Below are 26,292 nucleotides of genomic sequence, written 5' to 3' on the forward strand. Positions count from 1 at the left end.
CATTACTATAATTGCATGACCATGTTTAATTTGTTTTTAAAAAGCCAGCCTCCCCCATCTCTATAAAAATATTTAAAAATTAACCAGGTGTGGTGGTGCATGCTTGTAGTTCCAGCTACTCCAGAAGCTGAGGTGGGAGGATTGCTTGAGCCCAGGAGTTCAAGGATGCAGTTAGCTGTGTTTGCACTACTGCTCTCCAGCCTGGGTGACAGAGCAAGACTCTGTCTCAACAAATAGCAAAGTATTGTGGTGCTTGCTTCCACAGCACATATACTAAAAAACAAAGTATTATGAATTGTCAATATTAGCATACTATTATTCATATCAAAGTGGTATATACTGGAAAAGTATTAGAATATTTTAGATGTATACACTAGTATCAAGAGTTACATAATTTTTTTTAAAAATCTATTTACAGCTTCCAAAGGCCCTTATTAGTCCTTGTTGACAGAAACATAGATTTGGCAACTCCTTTACATCATACTTGGACATATCAAGCATTGGTGCATGACGTACTGGTAAGAGACTAAATATAGCATTTATTACTGAAATATAGTAACATGCAGTGTTCCCCTTAATTTCAAATTAACATCATGGCTACAGAAATAAAAATGAGAAGGATGGAACTAAAACCTGTGAACAAATCAAGTGATGGTACTGGTTCTGGATGCTGGAAAATAGTGATGCACTGAAGTTTAAAGTTTCATTTATGATCTTTATATTGGATAAAGTTGTGGTATTTCTGGCCATGATGGAAAAGAAAACAGTTGAAGAAAATGAACTATCTTGTTTAATTTTTAATTTTCAAACTGAATAAGTAAATAAAAGTGTTCTCCCTTAGGTGAAAAGCTGTAATTTCTCCATTTTCTCTGGGAATCAATTAAACCTCATTTCATGGCTTAAAAATATATATATATATTTTTTTTTTATGTTAGACCATGTTTTCTGAAGTAATTGCACATATCTGATTTTATGCTTATAACAAAAATTTGTATTCATGCATGTATAAATTTAGCTACTAAATACTGTGTTAGCAGGTGAATACAACAGCTCCAGTTTTCAAAGGCAATGGAAGGAACATATGTACACAAATTTCTCTATGAGACACTATGTAATAGGGCCAGAATAGTCTCTATTTGATAGATAGAAGTTAAAATATTTGAACTCAAATCATTGGCTTTGTTAAAACTAACACTCTAGTTTACTAATTTCTAGCTCAGGACTCTAGGGATTATACTGTATAATCATATCATGATTGTAAAGGTATGTCATATAAACAGGAAATGAGTGTAGTGGCTCAGTCCTATAATCCCAGCACTTTGGAAGGTCAAGGCAGGTGGCTCACATGAGGCCAGGAGTTTGAGACCAGCCTGGCCAACATGGCAAAACTCAATCTCTACTAAAAATACAAAAATTATCGGGGTGTGGTGAAACACGCCTGTAATCTCAACTACTCAGGTGGCTTAGGCTTGAGAACTGCTTGAACCCAGGAGGCAGAGATTGCAGTGAGCCAAGATTGTGCCACTGCACTCCAGCTGGGTGACAGAGCAAGACCTAGTCTGAAAAATAAATAAAAGAAATGAAAGATACGCAATCCATGATTTGGTTTATTTCTTTAAACTCTGGTTATTAGCTTTAAAGTGTTTATTTAAATAAATCAGATTTAGAGTTATGCCATGACTCTAGGATGAGTGTCAAAGTAATAGCAGTCAACTTTAATTCAGTAGAGAAGGCAAGAAGAATCAAAGGGACTCTCAGTTAAACCCTGAGTAGTAGAACATGGAAGCTGGTCTTAGGAGATCAAGAGGCTGGAGAGGAGGAATTCAGTTCTACCAATATTTGAGTGCCTACTCTTTAACACAATTTCTAAACCCTGGCCTCAATAGTAACAAAAACAATAGCTTTCTGTCTTTCTAGACCTTACATTCTAGTAGGGAAAACAGGTAATAAACAAAACTTGCAGCATTTCAAAAGGTGGAGTGCTTCTGAAGGACAGTGAAGTAGATAATAGAGAACAAGAGTGAAATTTTAAAACAGGGAAGACCTCACTGATAAAGTGACATTTGAGTAAAGATCTAAAGGAGGTAAGGTCGTGAATCATATAGCTATATGGAAAAGAACATAAGCAGACGGATGCCTGATATGTTTGAAAAATGGCAAGGCAGCCAGTGGCCACAATGAAGTGAGGCAGGAAGAGAGCAGCAGGATAAAAGGTTAAATAGGACATAGGAAGCAATATAATACAGGACTCTAGGGATTATAGTATATAATCATATCTTGATTATAAAGTGTGGGTCAAGATGGCCAGGGGAGACCTATGTTAATTCTACCTAAATAGTTATAAGCTTGATTGGCTCACAGTACACTGAAGTTTATACACTGACCTGAACTATATTATTGGTGCAGTTAATTAGAAATCAAGCAGCAACAGGAGGCCTAAGGTAAAGACCATCCGAAAGTGCAGTAGTAACACTGGGGAGCACCTCAGGGTGGTTGCAGAACAGGGAATACTGCTCTAGTCCCACAAATGCCTTCTCAACATGGAGTCTGAATGAGGGCCTCGAAAAGAGGGCTTATGGAAAGATCTCTGAGAAAGGAGGCGACCTCTGCTCACTAGATCCGGGAGGGTCTTTGCAGATGGGAGCTGGCAAGGAGGAGAAAAGCCTTGCAGGCCAGAGATCATGGAACACCTCAGGCTCTGCCTAGGTTCTCGGAATATGGAGTGATTCTAATTGCTCTATGTCCTCAGTGCTCCGGAGTTAAAAGCCCCTTGATGCATTGGGTATGGTCAGACGAGATGGTTCCTCATCTGCTATACTTCTGATAGAGCTGCACCCTGGTAACAATTGGTGGTAAACTCAGAGTACTAGTTCAGCATGTCTTAGAAGGATCTCAAGTGCTGTTAAATGCTCAGTGTACTAGTTTAGCATGTTTTAGAAAGATCTCAAGTGCTCTCCGCACACTGGCTATCTTACCTACTCCTTTACCCTCCCCTTCCATGCCCATAAGATCAATGTGATTGTGCACATAATAAAAGTGTTTGGAGCCCAGAGCTCGGGCTAACGCGTTTTCCACACTTGTGTTTGTCCCCTGGACCCGTGCTGTAAATTGTACTCTTGTGTCTGCGTCTTTATTTCCTTTTCTCAATCCCGCGTCGCCAACGGGACTAAGGACACCCATGTATGAGGTTGGTCTGGTTCCCAAAATAAAGGACATTGAAAGGACATTGATTTTAATTTGAGGGAAATGGGGAACCACGTGGGATTCTGGTATTCGTTTTAAGACTGTTATGTTGAAAATGGACTCCTTGGGGGCATAGGAATAACAAGGAGATTGGTTAGGAGGCTATTGCAGTTATCTTAGCTGAGATGATAGCAGCTTATACCAGGACAGAAATGTTGAGGGCTGTGATTTTATACTGACTGTAGAGTAGAGGATTTGCTGATGAGTTAGTTGTGCGAGTTAGACGGAGAGAGAGAGAATTCATCAAGGATTGCTCCAAGGTTTTAGCCTTTGTAAATGGCAAGATGTTGTTGTTTAGTGGGATGGAAGAAGCAGTTTCCCCAGGGAAGTTCAGATGTTTAGCTTTGGATATGTTAAATGTGAGATGCCAGCCAGGCTTGGTGGCCGATACCTGTAATCTCAGCACTTTGGGAGGTGGGAGGATCACTTGGGCCCTGGAGTTCAAGACCAACTTGGCAACATAAGGAAACACCATCTTTAAAAAAAAATAAAAATTAGTGAGGTGTGATGGCACACCTACTCAGGAGACTGAGGTGGGAGGACCGCTTGATCCCCAGCAGGTTGAGGCTACAATGAACTGTGATCAAACCACTGTGACTACCCACTGCTCCAGCCTGGGTAACAGTAAAGACCCCTGTCCCCCAAAAAAATCAGTAAAGTGAGGTGTCCATTAACATATGAAAATGTAAATGTTAAGTAGGTAGTTAAGTCTGGAGTTCAGGAAAAAAAGTCTGGTTTAGGGAAGTAAATTTAGAGGTAGTCCATATATTGTTGGTGTTTAAAGCCAAGAAACAAGATGAGATCACCAAGGGAATGAGTCTAGATAGAAAACAGAAGAGGTCTGAGAACTGAACTCTGAGGCACTTCAACATTCAGAGGTCAGGTTGATGAATAAAGAGCAGCCAGTGAGATATGAGAACTAGATCTGTGTTGTTTTTTTTTTTTTGAAGCTAGTGAATTACGTGTTTCAAAAAGGAAGTGGAGAGCAACTGAGGACTAATAAGTCACCATTACTTGTGACAATGTCAAGGTCATGAGGAACTTGGGCAAAAACAGTTTTCATAATATGGGGCAAAACACTGAAGTGGGTTTAAAAGAGATTGGAAAGAGAAACATAAGGGAGTGAAGTTTTCCTGTAAAGCAGAGCTGAGAAAAGGGAGAATTTCTGGAAGGGGGATATGAGGTCAGAACTTTTTTTTTAGACAAAGTCTCCCTGTCACCCACGCTGGAGTGCAGTGGTGTGATATTGGCTCACTGCAACCTCTGTCTCCTGGGTCCAAGTGATTCTTCTGCCTCAGCTTCCCAAGTAGCTGGTATTACAGATGTGCGCCACTACGCCCTGCTGATTTTTGTATTTTTAGTAGAGACAGGGCTTTGCCATGTTGGCCAAGGTGGTCTCAAACTCCTGACCTCAGGTGATCTGCCCACCTCAGCCTCCCAAAGTGCTGAGATTACAAGCATGAGCTACTGTGCCCAGACATATTTTTAAATGAGGGAAATTACAACATGGTTGTGTACTAATGGACATGATCAAAAGAACAAAGTTAAGGATGCAGGAGATGAGTGTCCTATAGGTGGCATTAGTGAAGCAGTGTAGACCAGGATTTCTCAATATTGGCATTAATGACGTTTTGGACTGGATCATTCTTCGTTGGGGTGTAGGGGGAGCTGTCCTGGGCATTGTCAGATTTTTTTGTTTATTTGTTTGTTTGTTTGTTTTGAGACGGAGTTTCGCTCTTGTTACCCAGGCTGGAGTGCAGTGGCGCGATCTCGGCTCACCGCAACCTCCGCCTCCTGGGTTCAGTCAATTCTCCTGCCTCAACCTCCTGAGTAGCTGGGATTACAGGCACGTGCCACCATGCCCAGCTAATGTTTTGTATTTTTAGTAGAGACGGGGTTTCACCATGTTGACCAGGATGGTCTCAATCTCTTGACCTCGTGATCCACCCACCCACCTCGGCCTCCCAAAATGCTGGGATTACAGGCTTGAGCCACCGTGCCCGGCCCGTCGGATGTTTAACATCATTCCTGGCCTTGACTCTTGAGGTGCCAGGAGAACTCCCTTGGTTGTGACAACTAGAATGTCTTCACACATCACCAGTTATACTCCAGGTGGCAGAAAGGAGCAAAATTGCCTGATTGAGAACCATGGTTACAGGCTGATGACATGAGTTTCAAAGCTAGAGTAGTTTTAGGAAAGAGGGCAAGTAAAGAGTCTGGGAGCAGCAAGGAAGACAACTAATCCCAGTCTCAGGTTCAGTGGTATGAGCTGTGAGAGGTTAGAGAAAAAAAAAACACAAAATGAGGTTCCCTTTTGAGAAGGCTGCAGGGGTTAGCCAGTTGGAGTTCAATTAGAGCAATGAAAGAAAGGGGAAAGCTTAGAATGTTCAGAACAGGAGATTTTGCTGATGCCTGAGTATGAGTTCCAGAAGTGATAACAGAATTTCGGGAGTAGGGTAAGAATAGGAAATGGGGTCTGAGTGGGGTTGGAAGTTAAAGAGCTGTACGGGGATTCATGGGCGTAATGAGATACTATCGGTAGTCTCAAATCATATTTGGTCGATAGGACCCTTACTGTTGGGTGGGAGCAAGGGGCGAGCATCTTAATAAGCATACGGATCATGGGTACTTCATCACACCTGCCAGTGGTGGTGTGAAGGCTATCTAGAGCACCTAATTGTCTAGAGATCCTTTCCAATTTTTGAACTTTAAGAGTCCCTGGGCTCCCTCTTGACTCCCTTGGATGGAGGAAATTTAAAGTACAGGGTGCTTTAATACAGGCAGTAAGACACATGTACAAATAATGGCAACATAAAAAGAGTAGATTCAGTCTCCATTGTCAGAAGAGAAAATTGGGAAACATAACTTAGGGCAGAGATTCTCTAAAACCATACAAGGATACTACTAATCCTTGATACAGTTTTCATTGTTTCAGAATGAGATGAGAATAAAAAGGATTATGAAATGTGTTTTTATACTAGCCTTTATCCTAGTTTTTATTTCCTACTATTTGCAATATCCTTTTAAAAATTAAAGGTGGTGAAAGTAGATGGTAAAGTTGTTTTTGTTTATTCTTTATATAAAAAGTTGGCAGTTTTGAAGAGGTTGGTTATCATTAACTGTACAACTTAAGTTACTTAATTCTATTCATTGATTTTAATGCAGTTTCTGGTTGTGAACAAACTATAACTGAGATGTCATAAATGATAATCACAAATTTTTGTTGTTAAACCTGCTACTTTTGAAGGTCTTTGGAGTTTTTAAATCCTTAATAATTATACCCTTTGCCTCCACAAGATGGAGTAAATGTTCTGCATAGTAAATGTTAACTGAAAATAGTTTGCTTTTTATATTAAATGTCTTTGCCTGAAAATCTGCACCATTGATAATTGTTTATATATTAGACCTTAGAAACGACTATGAAAATTCACACAGCTTCCCTCTGTGTCACAAAGATGTTTTTTCTCATTTTAAATGGGAAATACACTCTAATGGTAAAAAAATAAAAATAATGAAACTCCATAGGACCCATCTCCTTTTACTGAGATATAAGAAGCAAAATTAGTAATTAGAAGCTCTGATTCTTTTTTATTATGTCTTGGTTGCAGGAGAGGTGGATTTGATTGTTCAGCTGCAGCGTTGTTGCCTTCAGTCAAAGGGATAGACATTATTTCATTTCTTTCTTTTACTTGGCCTTTACTTTTTCAAATCTAAGATTCATTTTTGTACCTTTTACCTTCTGCCACTGACTCCTATTATTTGAAACATTAAATTGGAAGTTATATACATAGGGGCTTTAATTAAAATTTAGCTTTTTTTCACTCAAGAATAAAAAAAGTGGTTTTCAAATAAATATGTATTTTTAAAAAGTTGTAAGAGAAGCATTTTATTTATTTTATTTTTTTTTTCAAGACAGAGTCTTGCTGTCTCCCAGGCTGGAGTGCAGTGGCACAATCTCGACTCACTGCAACCTCTGTCTCCCAGATTCAAGCGATTCTCCTGCCTCAGCTTCCTGAGAGTAGCTGGGACTACAGGTGTGTGCAACCACACACAGCTCATTTTTGTATGTTTAATACAGGCAGGGTTTCACAATCAAATATTGGCCAGGCTGGGCCCAAACTCCTGACCTCAGGTGATCCACCCGCCTCAGCTTCCCAAAGTGCTTGGATTATAACCTAATATGCTTTGCAAAGGTTGTAAGAAAAGCATTTCAGGAGCACCTCTTTGCTTAACGATGTATGATTGCAATGTAACAGATGCCTAGATGTAGTTCAAGGTTGATGCTTTGGGTCCAAGGTTGATGTTCTATTGATCTTCTCTAATCTTTATTAACACAAAACCTCTTGGTCAGCACTATGTAGCCTAATTTCAAGCATTTGCCTAAAACTCAAAAGTGTAATGTAAACTTTTACTCATTTAATCCAAGCAAATACATACTTGACTGTACTTGATAAGAAATATCTACTGAAGGTATGTAGCCTATGTGAAAGCCCAGAAAATAGCCCTGATTTCATTCACTTTTTAAAAATAGCATTGTTTCAGTATATCTCCATATTTGTTGCTGTGTCTGAACTTGCATTGAATTTTTATTTAATCTAAGGGAGATAAAGAGTATGTACTATTCACTGATGTAACTTTAGCTGCTACCATTTTTTTCTTTTGCCTTATATTCTAGTTGCATAACATTTGTCCATATTTATGATGGGACATTTTACAAAGATGCAATATATTTTATATAATCAGATATATTTAAAATATTTGCATTTCCTCATCTAATCGAGAGTCATATAATCAATTTAAGGCATCAGATATTTTTTCTTTTTAATTTCAGTTTTATAAATTATATATTATACATTTACATCACATCTCAATTCAGACTAACCACATTGAAGATGCTCAGTAGCCTCCTGTGACTATTGGCAACTTTATTGGACAGCGTCCTTCTAAATCATAAGGCCCAAATTCTTTACTACATTTAGAAATTAAATGAATTACTTATGAGTTGAAGTTATCACATGAAGACTGGTAGACATGTTTGCATATTGCCAGCAATGTATCTTGGGGGTGGGAGGATTCCAGCTCATGAGTATTAGGGTTGTAAACAGCTCTGCTTTAATATAAATGAACCAGCATCCCAAATATATTGCTGATGGTGTAAAGAATACCTTGGCTTCTGAATTAAGATAGGTCACGTTGTGCTACTCAGTCTAAACTAACCCTCTAACCTCAGTGGCATAAAATAATAAAGATTTTTTTTTCTTGGTCATAGTATTTATTATTTTTATGAATAAAATTTTTACTAGGGAATATTTCAGATAACACAAATACAGTGAATACTGTAATGAACTCAGATTTACATTGTTCAGCTTCCCTGGTATTATATGATCCAAGCATGAATACTTCAGCATGTACCTATTTTTTTAAAGTTATAATTTTACCCAACAAAATTAATGATAATTTCCTGATAATATACCAGTTCTGTATTCATTAGTTTGAAAGATGCTTCTTTATAGTTGGGTTGTTCAAATAGGAATCCAGAAATATATCTATACATTTTATTAGTTGATATATCTCTTAAATATCTCAGTTCTTCCCTCCTCACTCCTTTTTAAATGCCATTTTTTGACTGAAAGTGGTCATTTTTCTATAGATTTTCCTACATTTTGGCATTTGGCTGATTATAACCTTTTGTATCCCCAGTACTTCCTGTAAACTAATTGATCGTGAAAATTGAGATTTCATTCAATTTGTTGTCAAGGCCAATTTGCTGGCAGTGTTCTTTAGTTTCTGTTTTATTACATCAGGAGGTACATGATATCTGTCCTAATGTTAGTGAACAGATTGATCAGTGGGTTCAGGTGTTGTCAGCATGATCCATCTATTACAGAGTTCTCCATAAATCTTCTATCTAAATGTTTTAATGTCACTGATGATTATTCCCTCTTTATTTTAATTACTGATAGCAAATGGTGATTTTCTGATACTGTTATTCCTCTTCCATCTTTTTAGCTGATATGCTTATATAAAGAACTTTCTTTTATCATCTACTTAGGACAAATGCTTATCTCCCTTTATTTGTCAATTTTCAGAGTTAGTGAGTACCCTAGTAATTTGCAGAGGCAATCAGTTAAGTCATTTTAGTATCATTTTATGAACAGATTTTTATATGAGATGTTTTTACACTATTACAGTCATTCATTTTAATGCTTGAATTATCCCATTTTGGGCCTATCATGTTGGCCTTGATAGCCTCTTGACATAACCCCATCAATCTCTGATAGCTTCTTTGCTTTCTGGTATGAAAAATATCCTAAGCTAATCATGTTCATTTTCTGCCTTAGATCTGGATGCAGCCATTTCTCAAAAAGCCCCTGGTTCCTTTGAATGACAAATAGTGGATACCACAGTCTGGGATATTAGGGCTGTTTATTTCTACTGGGATACTTTTGCTTTCAGACATTTTCCATGGTGAAAAAGACAGCATCTTCTGGTTTTCCCATTCTCTGAGATTAAATAACCCATTTTTTTAATAACAAGTTGTGGTATTGTGAAATTGTAAAATTACATTAGTGACTTGACTTTGCACACAATTTAGAAGCATCAGTGGAGGGCTGAGTCTTCCTGTTTCATCGTAACAAATATGTTTTAATCTTTGCTCTACTTGAGTTTCATTTAAGAGACTGATTTGTGTGAACCAAAGAAACCAGATGACTGTTACGTAAAACAGAAAATATTTGAATTTAAATTGTTAGATGGGTTAAAACCATATATCATCACCATGACTGAGAATTTCTTTGGCCACTCAGGAGTGCTGTGCCGTTGTAAATACACATTTATATTATTTTAGCTAGAAGCCCATCTTTATATGTATCTGTTGTGGAGTGATGGATGTCAAAAAACATCTAATGTGTAACTTGTGATTCTCTTAAAGCTCTGATCTCTTCTCATTGAGTTCTGTAGTTATCCATGCTCTTTGATGGTAGGAAATTGTTTAATGGTTGTATGTAATTGATTTCTCGACAAGAAATAGAATTACAGTCTCTAGGAAGTTCTGTAAATTGTGTCATTAGAGGCATTATCACCACTTTATCAAATGTTAAACAGAAACTGGTTCTGAAGCATTCTGAAAGAGTAGAAATAAGTTTGAATACCATTTTGCTTAGGTGCCTCATCTTTGAAATTTCCTCTCATAGAAATTACTTTTAGGGATGAGCTTTGAAAAATTAATTTTTTACATAATGCTTTAATTTCCCTTGAATCTAATTAAAACTATTATAGGTATTGAAACCCTGATGTATTAGTCTGTTGGTCTGTCTTATGAAGACAATGATCCTTACTCCTTATAATTCTATCTTCTATTTAATATTTTAAAGATCATATTTTGTCTTTTACCTGCCTTTGGCAAAACGTGATGAAACTCATAGCTTTTATTTTACAATTAAAATCTTGAGTATGAAAGACGTAACTGTGATTTACAGAAAGGAATATTTGCCTGCTCTAGAGAATGTGTGTGTACTTTTCTTTATCATGTCTTCTGACATTGGTGTCACCCCTATTCCCCAAACTGTCTAACTCCTAAGATGAAGATTTTCTCCAGAGAAAATATTTCTTTTTGGGGATGAGAATTCTCTCTAGTTGTGTGTGCAAGGATGAGACAATATAGGTGTGCTCATCTTCAAGTGACTGATGGCACGTTTCTTTACTGTGGGGTAAGGATAGAAACCAAAGCCATGGAAGATGTTGGTGGAGCCAGTGGGTAGTTTCCTTTCCTTTTCCTCACATCCCTCAGTTCTGTTCATTCTCATCGTTATTAAGAAGTATTTATATGTGTTCCCTAGTTTTAAATAGATTCTCTCTCGTATTTTATTTCTCTTGTTGGTTAATTTGATAGTAGGAATTGAAGACTCACCTCAGTGTGTCACCTCAATATGAAAGCTCTGGCATTGTATTATGACTCCAGAATTACTCCAGATGCAATTCAGTAATAGCATCTGTTGAATCAGTAGTTGTTTAATGATTGCTGTAACAGCATTTAGAGTTAAGGAGATAGTAAATTCTTGCCAAAATAAAGGATACTTTTATTTTACTTTGCTTTTCTTTGCCTGTGAATTTCAAGTCTGCATAAATAGATATTGCTTATATTATCCAGATTATTTTGTTAACATTAACTCTCTCTGGCTCTACTGATGTGCTCTAACTTGGGAAAGGAAAACAACGCCACTGAAGGCTTCTCCATGTTTTTATCAGTTTCTGATGGGATTTATTTACATGTAGTGATTTGGGGCACCATTGTCCTATCTTTTAAGTTAGGAAAATGTGACTATAAATGGAAACAGATTAGACTCTACCATGTTAAAAGTAATTCTGTTGTCTTTCATTTGTGTATAAACGTTCATTGCTTTAACATGATTGAGTATAGCACAGAATGTTGTAATTTCCTAACTACAAAGATTGAAATTACCTTTATTTGCCTTACTATTATGCAGACAACAGAAATGTCCTTGCTATTAAATTATTTCTCAGAATTCTTAACATCTTTTATTCCTTTATTATTTTGTGTTTTCTTTTAAGTATTCCATCAATACTTCAGTAATAACATGCTCTCCTACTTTTGGAGCAGTAATTTTGTTAGCAAGTTAACTTATTTTGAATGAGCTGTGCCATCACCATGGAAATAGTACTTCAGTAGAAATTCTAGTTAATAAAGCTTAGCTGTTTAAAGATGTTTCTCTTCAATATCTTTTGTTTTGTTAGATAATTTTTTAAAGCTAGGCTTCTTCCCAGATGTAGCTGTTATTGTTTAAAATGGTTTTCCACAATTGTGCTATTTTTACCTTCTTCCTCTATGGATGGTTTTTGTACAAAGTGAAGTTTAGATACAAGGATGGGAAACTGAAAGGATTTTAGTCACTCATATTCTTGCCCTATGATAATATGAGGGTTCTATAGGAAAGACAGTAATAGGTTGAAATATAACATACTTTTATTTGTTATTCCAACCATTTATTGTAACTCTCTAGTCTTTAAACTGCCTGTTTATCACCTGAGGCTACCCATGTTCTGCACTACAAGGAATTTCAAGTGATAGAATCTAATTCCACTCACTCTGTTCTTGTAGCTCTTGCTACAATTAAAACAATGCTTAAAAGCAGTGCCTCTAAGGTCAGACTGCCTAGGTTTTAATCTTGGTTCTGTCACATATTTCTGTATAACTTCTTTATGCCTCAGTTTTTTCATCTTGAATGGGAATTTTATTACTGCCTCTACAGGTTATTGTAAGGATCATATGACTTAATATAAGGTGCTAAGAATAGTGTCTTGCAGATAAAAGACAGCTATGCTTTCTTATTTTTCTCTATGATGGACTTCGCATACAAGTAAAAGAAGGCTGCCTCATTGCTTTTATATTTATATTTTATATTTTGTACTTATTCAATAGAAAATAGACCTGTTAGGCCAGGGGCAGTGGCTCATGCCTGTAATCCCAGCATTTTAGGAGGCCAAGGCAGGAGGATCACGAGGTCAAGAGACCATACTGGCCAACGTGGTGAAACCTCATCTCTACTAAAAATACAAAACTTAGCCAGGTGGCGCGCACCTGTAGTCCCAGCTACTCGAGAGGCTGAGGCAGGAGAATCTCTTGAACCTGGGAGTTGGAGGTTGCAGTGAGCCGAGATAAGAGAAAACTGGCAAGGAAATAAAACTATTATAAAGGATTTGAGAAAGTTACAAGGACTTAGAGTCAGTATTGATAACCTTGTTTTATCTAGAGGAGATTGAATTGCATTCAGTATAGTTAATTTGCTAAGACCTAGAATAATTGTTAATTTAAAATACATACAGATACCTTAGAACCAAGATGATTATATTTCAGTCATGCTGGATAATTTCTCCATACTGTAGCTTTCTTCTTTATCAGTCATTTCCTTGTTGACAGCCATGTTTTATCTCTCACTATTCTTAAGTTGGCATTGAACCATAAAATGCTGCTATCTGTGAGGGAACCCATAGATATAATGCAAGAAGTTGGGGGAAAGATAAAAAAGATACTTACTTTTATTTTTGCCTAATGGTTTTTTTGTGGTTTTTGTTATGTTTTGGGTTTGGGTTTGGGTTTTTGTTGTTGTCGTTGTTGTTGTTGTTGTTTTTACAGAAAGGGCACAAAAAGCAAGCCTCACGTAAATGAAATCAGTCCTAGGCAAGAAAGTTTAGCAACTACTGGCCTGACTCTTAAAATTTATGTGAAAGAGGTGCATCATTTATTATTTATTATTGCATCTGTTGTAATTTTTTAAATTGCAATTCATCACTCAAGTGACACATCAGAATGTTGACTCTCTAAGAGTTTAAAAATATTTCAGATTAATGTTTGTGACTGGAAACGACCAAGCCTGAGGAGGCCAGGTCACATTAGTTGATTTAGCCAAACATTTGACTACTGTGTAATTATGATAAAGATGAAGTTGATGTACTTATACAGATATAGAAAGAGCTCTAAAATGTATTATTAGATGAAAAAAGATACAACATATGTATACGGTGTTCCCATTTTTTAAAATAAAATTAAGAGGATATATATATGCTATTATATGCATAAATTTTTTCTATAAGGATACATAAAAATATTAACTTTTTTCTTTTTCTTGTTTGAAATTTTACTCATATATAATCTTTTTCATTAAAATACAGAAACAAAATTACATTTGTGTAATAAAAGGAGGAAGTCTTTTAAATTTCAGATCTATATTTTGTCCTTGGAAATATTAGAAAGGGCAACAAGATTCTATTTTGATTAGACTTAGAAAACAGTTATTTAACACAAGATTACTTTTTCCTAGGATTTTCATTTAAACAGGGTTAATTTGGAAGAAACTTCAGGGGTGGAAAACTCTCCAGCTGGTGCTAGACCAAAGAGAAAAAACAAGAAGTCTTATGACTTAACTCCAGTTGATAAATTTTGGCAAAAACATAAAGGAAGGTAAGCAAAATATCAATAAGTAAAAGATTCATTTTTTTAAAGAGAAATTAAGGTGTCATTCGCCTTAATGAATTTGAGAAAAAATTCAAAAGGATCATGTAGGTTCATTCACACAATGAGTGGGAACTATAATTAAATAGTCCATAGATATTTGTCTTTATTTCTCCATTTCTCGCTGATTCCTAGGTTGTTTTTTGTTAATTGTTGTCTTACAGGGATCACTTCTCTTTTCAATGAGAGCATCCCATGTAATTTTGAAGATATTACAGATAGTCTTTCAATTTTGTTGCTGTCTCCACTGACTCTATAAGACCATCTCTGCCTTTCATTGAAATTGGTTTTTGTGATGTGGGGGGTGATTTTTTTTCTTTTTGTTCCATGTTGCCCTCATGTAAACCTTATTTTAGATATCTGTGGAGAGAGTACCTAAGCCTAAAGCCTAGAAATTTATTCTAAGTACATTAGAAATAATAAGTGAAAAAAACTGCATTAATCTGCCATGTGATTTACTGTGAGCAGATATACAAATCCCATGTGATGCTATGCCCCCTTAAAGTTTAGGGTACTTCATGGGCTCAGTTACTGCTATAAAAGTTATCTAGTGATAATTATGGCTAGAGCAATCATTCTAAACAAACAAAAACATTACTCAGAGAAAAAGAAGAGCACTGTTAAACAATTATGAATATATGATTTTAAAAAAATATTCCAAAATGTGCGTGTGTGTCTTTGATGTAGCTGTTCTTTTGGTCTCATATTTATTGCTTAAAGAAAAGTAGAATATAGACTTGGTTCAACATGCTGGGTTTTTAATATGTTTTATCTTTTTTGCACTTACAACTTTTTTTTAAGCTGGAAAATCAAATTGCCAAAACAAAGATTTGACTTGCTCTGCAGAAAAAAGTCACTGTCTTTCTCACTATGGCAGTTTTAGGTACTATATTAATTTTATTTTAAATAATATTCTTCCCTTTGGAATTCCATAGTCTACATTTCCCTCCAGAATGGTGACGTACAATAAATTACATTTTACTAGAGAGGCATTATTTATAGAGAATACAGCATATTTCGAAGTTGACATTCCCTAACATAGAAAAGCTTAAGAAAACATCTCTTTATTCAAATATGAAAATTTTGAATTTTTTAGAATGTATGTTTTAAAAAAATCTAAGAGATCAGTTGAATAGTAAGAACTTTAACCTTCTGTTCATTTAGTAGTAATAGCTCTCTTGTTCTGCATCTTACTACAGTAGTAACATGGGCACAGAAACACTTGGAGATAACGTAAAGTGACTTAAACCTCTCTGAGCTTCAGTTTCCTCATCAGTAAAATGAGACAATAATAATTCTGCCTATTGCCCTGTTTCAGAAGATTCTTATGAATATTGAGACAATGAATTTAAAGGAGTAATTTTCCCAAATCATCCAGCATTCATTGATAAAGCCAGGGATAGAATCCAGGTCTGGCAGACCATAAAGCACCCAGTCTTAACCGTGAATAATTTAAGTTATGATAATTAACCTCCACAGATTTGTCGGGATTAAATGAGGTTGCAGTGAACTGAGATCGTGCCATTGCACTCCAGCCTGGGCAACAAGAGTGAAACTCCATCTTAAAAAATAAAAATAAAAAAGATACATTCTTAGCATAGTATTTGATGTACAGTAAAATCACTCAATAAATGTGAGCAATTATTATTCTCTGTTAACTCTGAGACCTAAAGATATTAGAGATTTTGAGGATTATCTAGTTCAACCCCTGCATTTTACAGATAAAGCTAGGGCCCTGAGAGGGTAAGACCTTGCCTATAAAGGAAGTTTCCATTTTATTTAGATGTAACAAGGGTTTCTGACTCCCCAGTGCAATGCTGAGGCCTCAGTGCTATCTTTTGGAACATAACTCAGCTGGAGCTGGAGTAAATGGCTGGGGTTGTAAGGTAAAATTGGACTGCATTCCTCAGAATCCTTTCTGAACGCCTGTCTTTTCTGCTTTTCTGTCTTTTCTATTTTTCCATTGGATAAATGTGGTCATTATTAGTGAGGTATTTTCAAATGTCAGAGCTGAAGAAGGGAAGAAAAGTTTTTGTTCCATTGTTGATGAGACATGACCTCTTCTTTCTTAAAGAAGAAAAGGCCTCTGCCTCCCCCGCCACAGGCTATAGATGAAAATTTTCATTTTAAGAAATATTTCATGGTCAACATGTATTCATCTAGAATTTGTCAAGATTAGTACAGTGTTTTCTACCTGAGCTGCTCATGATTGCAGATCACTTCTGCCTAAAGTTTATGTAAGTTACTGCTAAACCGCAATGTCCTGGAAGAAGACAGCAGGTATTAGACCACTGAAACTGTGCCCCAAGTGCTATTTTTACCACTAGTGTCTGGGTTATTATGGGTTCTGAGTTACAAGAATTTTTTCACAGTTACCTGCAGGTGATATTTTTAAATGCCACCTTTGTAGTTGCATGGGCCCTTTGACATTATGTGTTAATTTGGATAGAAATATTGAATTGATATTTGATATACCATGACTTGTCTTCCATTGATTTTCAGTCATGTAAATATTTTACTTTTTCTTCTAAAAGCATACAGGTGAAGAGAATGTATGATATTGTTAATGAAAAATATAAATGAAATTTAACTTTTAGATGTATAAGTATTATATGCATTTTAAAGAAATGGTATTTATTATATGGGTATCAGAAAGACATGTAGTTGTATTTATGCCGAATGTTTTCTGCCTTTGTTATATGTAAAATATATTCAAATCCAAATAAGTATATTTAAAATAATAAATATTCATTGCATATATCTTAGAATTCACACAAAAATCAGTCTTTTAATGTCATACTCATAGTTCTTGTGCACTACTGTTTTAGTCCATTCCCAGAAGTTGCAGAATCAGTTCAGCAAGAACTAGAATCTTACAGAGCACAGGAAGATGAAGTCAAACGACTTAAAAGCATTATGGTAAGATTCTATTTGCTTTCTAAGAATTATAGGAAAGAGGAGGGTTATCTGTTAGATAAAGAGATTGGGTTTTTTTCCTTATAAAAATTCAAGGCTATTTAATGCTTTTATAACAAAAATATTTTCAGCTTACATATATGACCAAAAAAATCTAAATATTGAGAAGAGAAATGTTTTAAATATTAATATAAATGTGATTTGAAAAAATATATAATGTAGCTTCATTTTAGAGATACATGTTCTAATGCTGCTCATTCTAACACATATCGATCTAACTTGAGATTTCAGCTCTACTATTTATTGCTGTGACCTGTGGCACATCTCTGGGCCTGTCTCCTTATCCGAAAATGCCAGCTGATTATTTAGTCATCTAACCATTAGACTGGCAATGACTAGAACTTTTATGTGACTGTCATAAATATATATGCTTGCACCTCAGAGGAGGAGAATTGCTATTCTAGGTGACTTAAAAATCTTACTATATATCAGTGATCTTAGGAATATGTTGATTTTTATGCTTGGGCCTGGGATTTTTTAGTAGCTATTAGGATCTTTCTTCTTTACAAGGGACTAGAAGGGGAAGATGAAGGAGCCATAAGTATGCTTTCTGACAATACCGCTAAGCTAACATCAGCTGTTAGGTAAGTAAGCAGTATATCTTGCTTGAAGTCTTTCTGTTGATAGGATTGATTGATTTTTTTTTTTATATGACTAAAAAATTATTTATGTTTTTAACTAGTAGGAAATAGTAAGCAATAGCAAATATAACTGAATTTAAAGAACTAAATTATTTTTAACCGAATATTTAAGCTGATTTTAGTTCCCTCTTAGATAGAGGAGATCGTTCATTTCTTTGACCAGTTAAAACTGTGTAATAGGGGTAGTTTTACAAGGAAAATACTATTAATGATAAAGTAGGGTGATTATTAATTTTATTATTGATACTATTTTCTTAACTAAAAGTTAAGCAATTTTTCTGTACTTTGAATGCCATTAAGAAGGAGGGAGGAAATGTGTTTTAGAAATACAGATAAAGGATGTTTCCATTAATTTGATTTTATTTAAGCCTCCAAAATTTGGAATCACAAAGTAAGATGGTAGAAATGATATTTGGGAGCCAGATTATTTTAAAACAAGAAGTATTTCCCCTGTATAAAAGTAATAAATACTGTAGGTGTTCAAGCCTAGAGATTAAATCTGTTGATAGTTTAACTTGTCATCTTGGCACTGTTTCACTGTTCTGAGTTTCCCAGAGGAGATACCCAGGCATGAGGTAAAGTCTGTATCACTTTAGAAAATGTATTGGTTAATATTTAATATTTTGATATTTGCAGTTCTTTACCAGAACTCCTTGAGAAAAAAAGACTTATTGATCTCCATACAAATGTTGCCACTGCTGTTTTAGAACATATAAAGGTAAATTGAACTTTTTCTCCCCACAGTATGACTTGCATTTACATAGCGTTTATATGTCTCCGTATGTCTGTTTCTTCATCTTTAGAATGATATTAATAATTCCTAGCTTGTAGTGTTATTTGGAGAATTAAATGAGAGAATGTTAGTAGTTTTTAAAAACTATTCTCTGGTGTCCTAGAGCTGTATGGAGACATTAATGGATCACTTGTATCTATTTTATGTTTAGGGTTCTGCAGAAGATTTGGTTTGAGAAAGAGGTCCTAAGGCTCTCTCTTTAAAAACATTTGAAAGCCATAGTTATAAGTAAAGTGCCTTTTACATGACAGGTGCTGAAGAGATACTAGTTCTGTTATGCAGGTTAGAAAATCTGTACAGAACTCCGCTTCTTTTCCTCTTAGATGGTGCTCCCTCAAAGTCAATATATTAAAGAACTGTTACTTTTGTTTAACAGCTTTATTGAGATGTAATTCACATACTATGCAATTCATCAATTTAAAATACATCATTCAGCAGGTTTTAGAATATTTACAGAGTTGTTGCAACCAAACCACAGTCTAATTTTACAGTATTTTTGTCACCTCAAAAAGAAACCCCCTACCTAGTACCGGTCACATTAAGTTGTTTTTGGACCCTGTTTCCATTGTTCATTAGAAGTTGATGTTATAAGCAAGTTACTACATCAAAAAGAGCAAAATGAATCAAATGCCCGTATTGACATAAATCAGTGAGCCATGGTTTTTTTTACTGATTTATATAGTTACAGAAATTAAATTCTGCTATAGCATTTAGCATAGTTAATTTTTTAATTTTTTATTTATTTTTTAATTTAAAGACAGGATCTTGCTATGTTTCCCAGGCTAGTCTCAAACTCCGAGGCTCAAGTGATCCTCTCACCTCAGCCTCCTGAGTACCTGGGACTACAGGCATGTGCCACCGCACCTTAGCATACTGAGTTTTATATATTCAGTCATAAAAGACTAGATTCTTTATGTTTTTCACTTTTAGAAGTTCATTCATCTACTTTCATGACTTTTAAAAATGATTACTTGGTCTGTATATGTCCTGCTCTTGGTTTCGAAATTCAGTAAATGCAAGTGCTTGTTATAAGCCAGGTGCTGTGTTAGACCCCTAGATTTAAACAATTAGACATGCTCTAAGGAGTTTACGGTTTTAGAAAGGCACATAAACCAAGGACAATAATATACTGTGATCGTTGTTATTATGATGCGGTATATAAAGTTTTGTTAATACACAGATAAGGGAGTAATGAGTTATTTTGGCCAAGGAAGAGACTGGGAGAGGGTCAGAAAGGGGAGAGAGCAAGGGATTGAAGGAAAGTTGTGGAAAAACTGCAGAGAAGGTAGAACTTGAATGAGCAGAATTCACTGGTTAGATGGTAAAGGAGGAATATGTTCTGCAAAAGCTAAGAGAAAACTTGAGCCTAAGACTAGAGAATTAAAAGTGAACACAGTATTTAATAAAATGTTAAAAGTTTAATGAAATAACTATTTGATGTGACTAGAGGAAACTGAATCTAGTGAATAATAATAAAACAGAAAAGGTTAGCTGGATCAGAGGGCCTGAAAGTCAGTTTAACACCTTATTTTAGCACCTTTCTTCTTCCATTCCTGACTTCACTCTGCCCATACAGCTTTTCCCAAGCTAATATTCACATTAACGGTTCCTAATGTCATCATTGTCATTCCCCGAAGTTTTCTTTTTCTTCTTTCACTACTTTGTATTCCATATCCTTTCTCATGTAAATTATTAAATACCCATCTTGTCCTTTCCATTCCCACAGCCACTACTGTGGTCTTTTTCCTAGGATCTTTTATATTTCTTTTGTTCATTTTTAAATATTATTGGTAGGACTTTCTCATTTCCAGCATTCTACTTTGTATCTATTGTAGTATTAAAATAGCTTTATAGAGCAGCTAAAGTAGTTCCGGTATCAGAGTCTGAAGAATATGAAGGGCTGGAGATTTCATAAATAAGAGCTCACTGATAGGGAACCCTCTACATGTTGATGTAGAATTTATTGTTCAGGGAGAGAAAAGGGCAGAAAAGTACAGTATCATACTTCTTGTGTCAGAAAGGAAATGGATATTAGAATATAGACTCTGCTTACGTTTGCACAAAGAAACTCTGAAAAACTAGAAGAAATAATAAAAAAAAAATACCTACATAAGCAGATAGAAAAGGAGTAGAAGAGGACCAGAGGTGAGAAATAAGACTTCTCAGTATATATCTTTTTATGCCGTATTCATTTTTGAACTTTCTAGGTATTTCATCTGTAAAACTTTGGCCTTGCATGCCACTGCAAGGGAGTGGGAGTGAGAGGATTCTGATTTTTTGTTGCTCCATATGAAATTCACTTCTTAGTCTACTATTTAGATGTTTCTACCTTGTTGTGCCTTGGCATAATCTGTTTAACTGAAATGAACTATACATATGTCCTGAAATCACTTTCAAACTTCAACTCAGAATGTGTCACTTCCTCCTCCACAATTGGCTATTTATTTCATTCTGCCTTTTAGCATAGTGTATTTATGTTAGATAATTATATATTGGTTCTGTGTTGGTATCACTATAATTTCATGAATGGTTTCTACTCCCACTTGATTATTAACACCCTCAATAATATGAAAGAGCAAAGAACATTCTGTTCAAATTGAACATTTGAACAAAATGTTCTTTGCTCTTTCATATTATCTGGAGCATAATTTAAGAGATATTTGGTAATTTTTATCTACTTTGGAGGATCTTAATATGTTAACTTTATTTGGGTAATTTTAATCAAAAAAATTTTCATTTAGGAAAGGTCTCACACAGCAAAGTTTTACTAATTTTCCATGATCTTAAACTTTAAGATATTAAATAGGAAAACTAATGAGGAAAAGGTTTTTTTCAAAAAAAAACAAGGAAAATAGTTAAGGTAAATTTACATTTAGTAAAGGTGAATGTATGTGGATTTGCATGCTAAAAAAGTAAACATAACTTGACCACCTGACATTAATTTTGCATGGAGTACAATATGACTTGTATGCCAGTTACTAATTAATACAATAATTAAGAATTGTGTTTTTATCTTTGCTAATGTTTGCATGGTATGCAGAATTACTGCTGAATTTATACATCATATATGGTAAACGAAATAATCTGTTGGCTTTTTTTTTCTATACTAAATATATGTTCAAAAGTAAGATACTTTAAATTCTGTTAAGAAATGAAGGCCAGGCACAGTAGCTCACACCTGTAATCCCAGCACTTGGGGAGGCTGAAACGGGCAGATTGCATGAGCTCAGGAGTTTAAGACCGGCCTGCACAACAGAGCAAAACCCCGTCTCTATGAAAAATAGAAAAAAATTCGCCAGGCATGGTGACACATGCCTGTGGTCCCAGCTACTCATGAGGCTAAGGTGGGAGGATCACATGAGCCTGGGAAGTTGAGATTGTACCGCTTAACTTTAGCCTGGTACTTTTAAACTGTACTTTTCACCTGTCTCAGAAAAAAAATGAACATGTCTTAAAATTGATCATAGAAAAGAGAAACTTACAAGGTGAGTAGACCATTATGTATTTTTATTATTAATGTATTCTCATATTTATTTTGAAACAGGCAAGAAAATTGGATGTATATTTTGAATATGAAGAAAAAATAATGAGCAAAACTACTCTGGATAAATCTCTTCTAGATATAATATCAGACCCTGATGGTATGTACCATAAATTTGAGGCTAATGTAAGTTTCATATCTGATGAAACCAGCATTTTCAATTTCAGTAAACTTTGAATAGAATTGTTGTATTCCTAACAGTGCTAATATCAAGATAATTAAATGAGCTATTTTCTGGGAAAATTTCATAACCTAGCAGTTCCTACAGTGGAAAAATGATTTGTATTTCATTTCTTGAACTTTTATTTGATAGTATTTAAGCACTTTTTATAATTCACTTGTTTAAGGTAATGTATGTAAAGCTTAATTTCTGCTGGTTCCAGGAAGACTTGAAGGTATAACATTGAAATCAAGTGTCTCTAAGTGATTCGCTTTCTAATTATTTTGGTGTACCCTGAGTTTCCTGAAAATACGTATCTAAAACTAAATTCTGTTTTACATGTTTAAGGAATTTGCTTTTAAAGGAACTCTATGGCTAATCTCTTGAAATATTTGTATGTTAGATTTTCTTAAAATATAACTATTTGTACTTAGAAAATGTGATCTATGGAGACCAATATGTTAAGTGAGATAAGCCAGGCACAGAAGGACAAATATCACGTGTTCTCACTCATGTGGAAGCTTAGAAAGTAGATCTCATGATGATACAAAGTTGATTGGTAGTTACCAGAGGCCAGGAAGGTAGAGAGATGGGGGAATGAAGGGAGCAAAAAGATATAAATGTATTTTTTACCACTGAACTGTGCACTTAAAAATGGTAAAGACTTGCCAGGCACAGGTGGCTCATGCCTGTAATCCCAGTACTTTGGGAACTTGAGGCAGGAGGATCTCTTGAGCCCAGGAGTTTGAGACCAGCCTAGACAATAAAGCAATACCCCATATACACCAAAATAGAAAAAGAAAGAAAAAAATTAACCAGGCAGGGTGGCATGCATATGTAGGCCCAGCTACGTGGGAGGCTAAGATGGGAGGATACCTTGAGCCTAGGAGTACGGGGTTGCAGTAAGCTATGATCACGCAACTGCACTCCAGCCTGGATGACAGAGCAAGACCTTGTCTCAAAAAAAAAAAAAAAAAACCCACAGAGAAAAACAGTAAAAAAAATTTTAATGTAAACCAATTGTGGCTTTTAATTGTAAAGAGTGTAGGATCTACATAGAGTCTTAGCCTCTGAAATTCTCTAAACTTTAGAGACCTTTAGATCACTTCAGAATAATTTTGAATTTGAATCTTAGCTTTTTCCACAACAAATGGAAAGCCTAGGACCCATTTTGCATATAAGCTATTCAAGCTGCATGATGATGGTTTTTGGGTTATTGTTTTGTTATGAATTTTAGACTGTATTTTAAATTCAGAAATAATTTAAAAGTCTAAACTGTTTTATAAGTAAGATTCTATTTATAAAAACATCTGAGAAACCATAAGTATTGCTCACACTTTTAGAAAGCTAGATCTATGGTGAGAACGTAGCATTTTAAAGGTATATGCATTTTACAGTGAAAGAAATTCAAAGTTATATAAGTCCATCATTTCTGAGCTATTCCTTGTTATTTACAGTAACTTTTGAGTAAAGTTGAAACAAAAAAAGCATGTTGACAAAAAGGCAGTCAGTCCTGCTTTTTCCTTTCCCCTTTCTCAAATGATTTATTCCTAAAGATACTAAGTAGGGTAGAGCAAGGTAGGCATTCATGCAAAGTAGCAGTCTACTGGTACTTTGGTCCAGAATAAGATATTGGAACCTGAGCAAGATGACTAAGGGTATCCACTCTTGGGATAAAGAGAAGATTAGTAATCTAGCATTATATGTCAAAGTTCAGGAGAGGAAAGCAGAGCATCTGCATGTGGAAGCAGTCTAGCAAGGCATGTGAGAGCCCTAACAAATTGAGGAGGGTGACCCCACACAGGAACAACCCAGCTTGGGCCTAGGTGGGATGAGAAATATGTCTAGGTATATGTATGGGTCCATTGCAGGAACTCAGAGCTCAAATGAAATAAAAAGGGCATCCATGCTGCAAGGGGATGGAAGCAGAGATGGGATATTTGTTATATTCAGGGGAGATACATATATATATTTGAAACAGGGTCCTGCTCTGTTGCCCAGGCTGGAGTACAATGGCACAACCTCCGCTCATCGCAACCTCCACCTCCTGGATTCAAGCAATTCTGCCTCAGCCTCCTGAGTAGCTGGGATTACAGGCATGTGCCACCATGCTCAGCTAATTTTGTTTTGTTTTGTTTTTTGTTTTTTTGTTTTTTGGGGTTTTTTTTGAGACGGAGTTTCGCTCTTGTTACCCAGGCTGGAGTGCAATGGCGTGATCTCGGCTCATCGCAACCTCCGCCTCCTGGGTTCAGGCAATTCTCCTGCCTCAGCCTCCTGAGTAGCTGGGATTACAGGCACATGCCACCATGCCCAGCTAATGTTTTGTATTTTTAGTAGAGACGGGGTTTCACCACTTTAGCCAGCCTGATCTTGAACTCCTGACCTCATGATCTGCCTGGCTCGGCCTCCAAAAGTGCTGGGATTACAGGCGTGAGCCACCGCACCTGGCCATTAAATATATTGGATAATATAAAGAAAGCCCAATTTCCCATTGTCAGAGAAGGAATTTATAAATATAGAAGGGGAAGAAATTAGAATGAACCCTGTTAGCGTTTTCACTATATATTTGTTCAGATATAGAAATATAGATTGTATGTAGTGTGTTTGTGTGTGTGTGTGTGTGTGTGTGTGTGTGTGTGTATACACTCGAATTCCCTACCTCCACCAACTGAAAAGGACTGAGAGCAGCAATACCCAACTAATAAAGATTTCTGCTTATAAATATAATTTCCACTATGACTCCTTAGAGAGGTAGCTGATTCTAGAGGCGGGCAGGGAGCAAAAGTACAAAATGAGTCTGGAACATTTTTGTTGTATCAGAAGGCAAGGAAGGCACTCCAAAAATGATGGAACATGTGAAAAGAACCTGGAAGTCAGCTTGAAGAGGCTCCAGATAATGACAATTTGAGCATCAAAATAAATAATAAAAGATTATAGCCCACTGATAAAAGAGAATGCTAAGAGTCCATGTGGACATAATAAATGAATAAATTGAAATATCATAGGATATTAATGCAGTTTCAGAATACCTTCCCACAAAATAATTAACTGTAAGGGAGAAAAAGTAACCTGATAAATATCTTATTAGGTAATCACAGTAAACATCGTCAATCGAGAGACATAAAATAGTGGGAAATAGTACTAGGCAGATTGGGGAGAGGGAGGAGCTCAGGAAAGACTGAGAGGTAAAGGGCTAGTAGGATTCAATGCAAAGAACACAGCATCACTTTTGTGATAGTCTTGTCTTGGTATAATGTAAATCTAATCATGAGGAAGTATTAGACAAAACTTAATTGTGTCATATTCAAGGAGGAAACCAGCCTATAGTCTTAAAAACCCAAGGCCATGCAAGTCAAGGAAAAATGGAGGAACTGCTTCATACAGAAGAAGACTAAAGAGGCATGACACTGTGTGTGGCACATGATTCTGAAATTGATCCTGTTTCCATAAAACATACTCTAGACATAATTGGTAAAACTTGAAATAGGATCTGAGGATTAAATGGTAATGAATGTATCATGTAGTATATCACATCAATGTAATGTGTCAACGTTAATATCAGATTTTGCTAATTGTTCTACTGAGGCTGTGTTAGAGAATGTCTTTGACATCGGGGGTGATAGGACAGCAGGTCAGCATCTTACTCTCAAAATTTCAGGGAGAACAAAAGCTCTCCAAACTCCAGGCTTTCAAAACTTTTCTCTAAAATACATCATATTAATCAGTGAGTGAAGTCTGACTTTAAAATAGCAGTCAAAGGAGAGAGTTAAGTGTGATAAGAGGTTTCAGGCTGTAGCTACAGGCTTTAGAATAATCACAGGTGTAAAGGACACATGCTAACAATTTCAGTTTGATTTCCCTGTGGTTGTCATTATAAGCATCAGTATGCTCCTCATCCCTTACCATCAG

At 35.7% G+C, this 26,292-nt stretch overlaps 1 protein-coding gene across 2 annotated transcripts in view; it reads left to right on the top strand.

Moving 5' to 3' along the window:
• The window catches only part of SCFD1 (sec1 family domain containing 1), a 100,415-nt gene that overhangs the window by 29,531 nt on the left and 44,592 nt on the right, over window positions 1–26,292 (top strand). For both annotated transcript variants that reach the window (XM_003924232.4, XM_074393286.1), the window contains exons 10-15: window positions 419–518; window positions 14,082–14,221; window positions 17,101–17,191; window positions 17,759–17,832; window positions 18,526–18,607; window positions 22,227–22,323. In XM_003924232.4, coding sequence (XP_003924281.3) covers window positions 419–518; window positions 14,082–14,221; window positions 17,101–17,191; window positions 17,759–17,832; window positions 18,526–18,607; window positions 22,227–22,323 — 584 coding nt within the window. The remainder of the gene's footprint in view (window positions 1–418; window positions 519–14,081; window positions 14,222–17,100; window positions 17,192–17,758; window positions 17,833–18,525; window positions 18,608–22,226; window positions 22,324–26,292) is intronic.

The sequence above is a fragment of the Saimiri boliviensis genome, chromosome 2 (genome assembly GCF_048565385.1).
Source record: "Saimiri boliviensis isolate mSaiBol1 chromosome 2, mSaiBol1.pri, whole genome shotgun sequence".
Lineage (NCBI taxonomy): Eukaryota > Metazoa > Chordata > Mammalia > Primates > Cebidae > Saimiri > Saimiri boliviensis.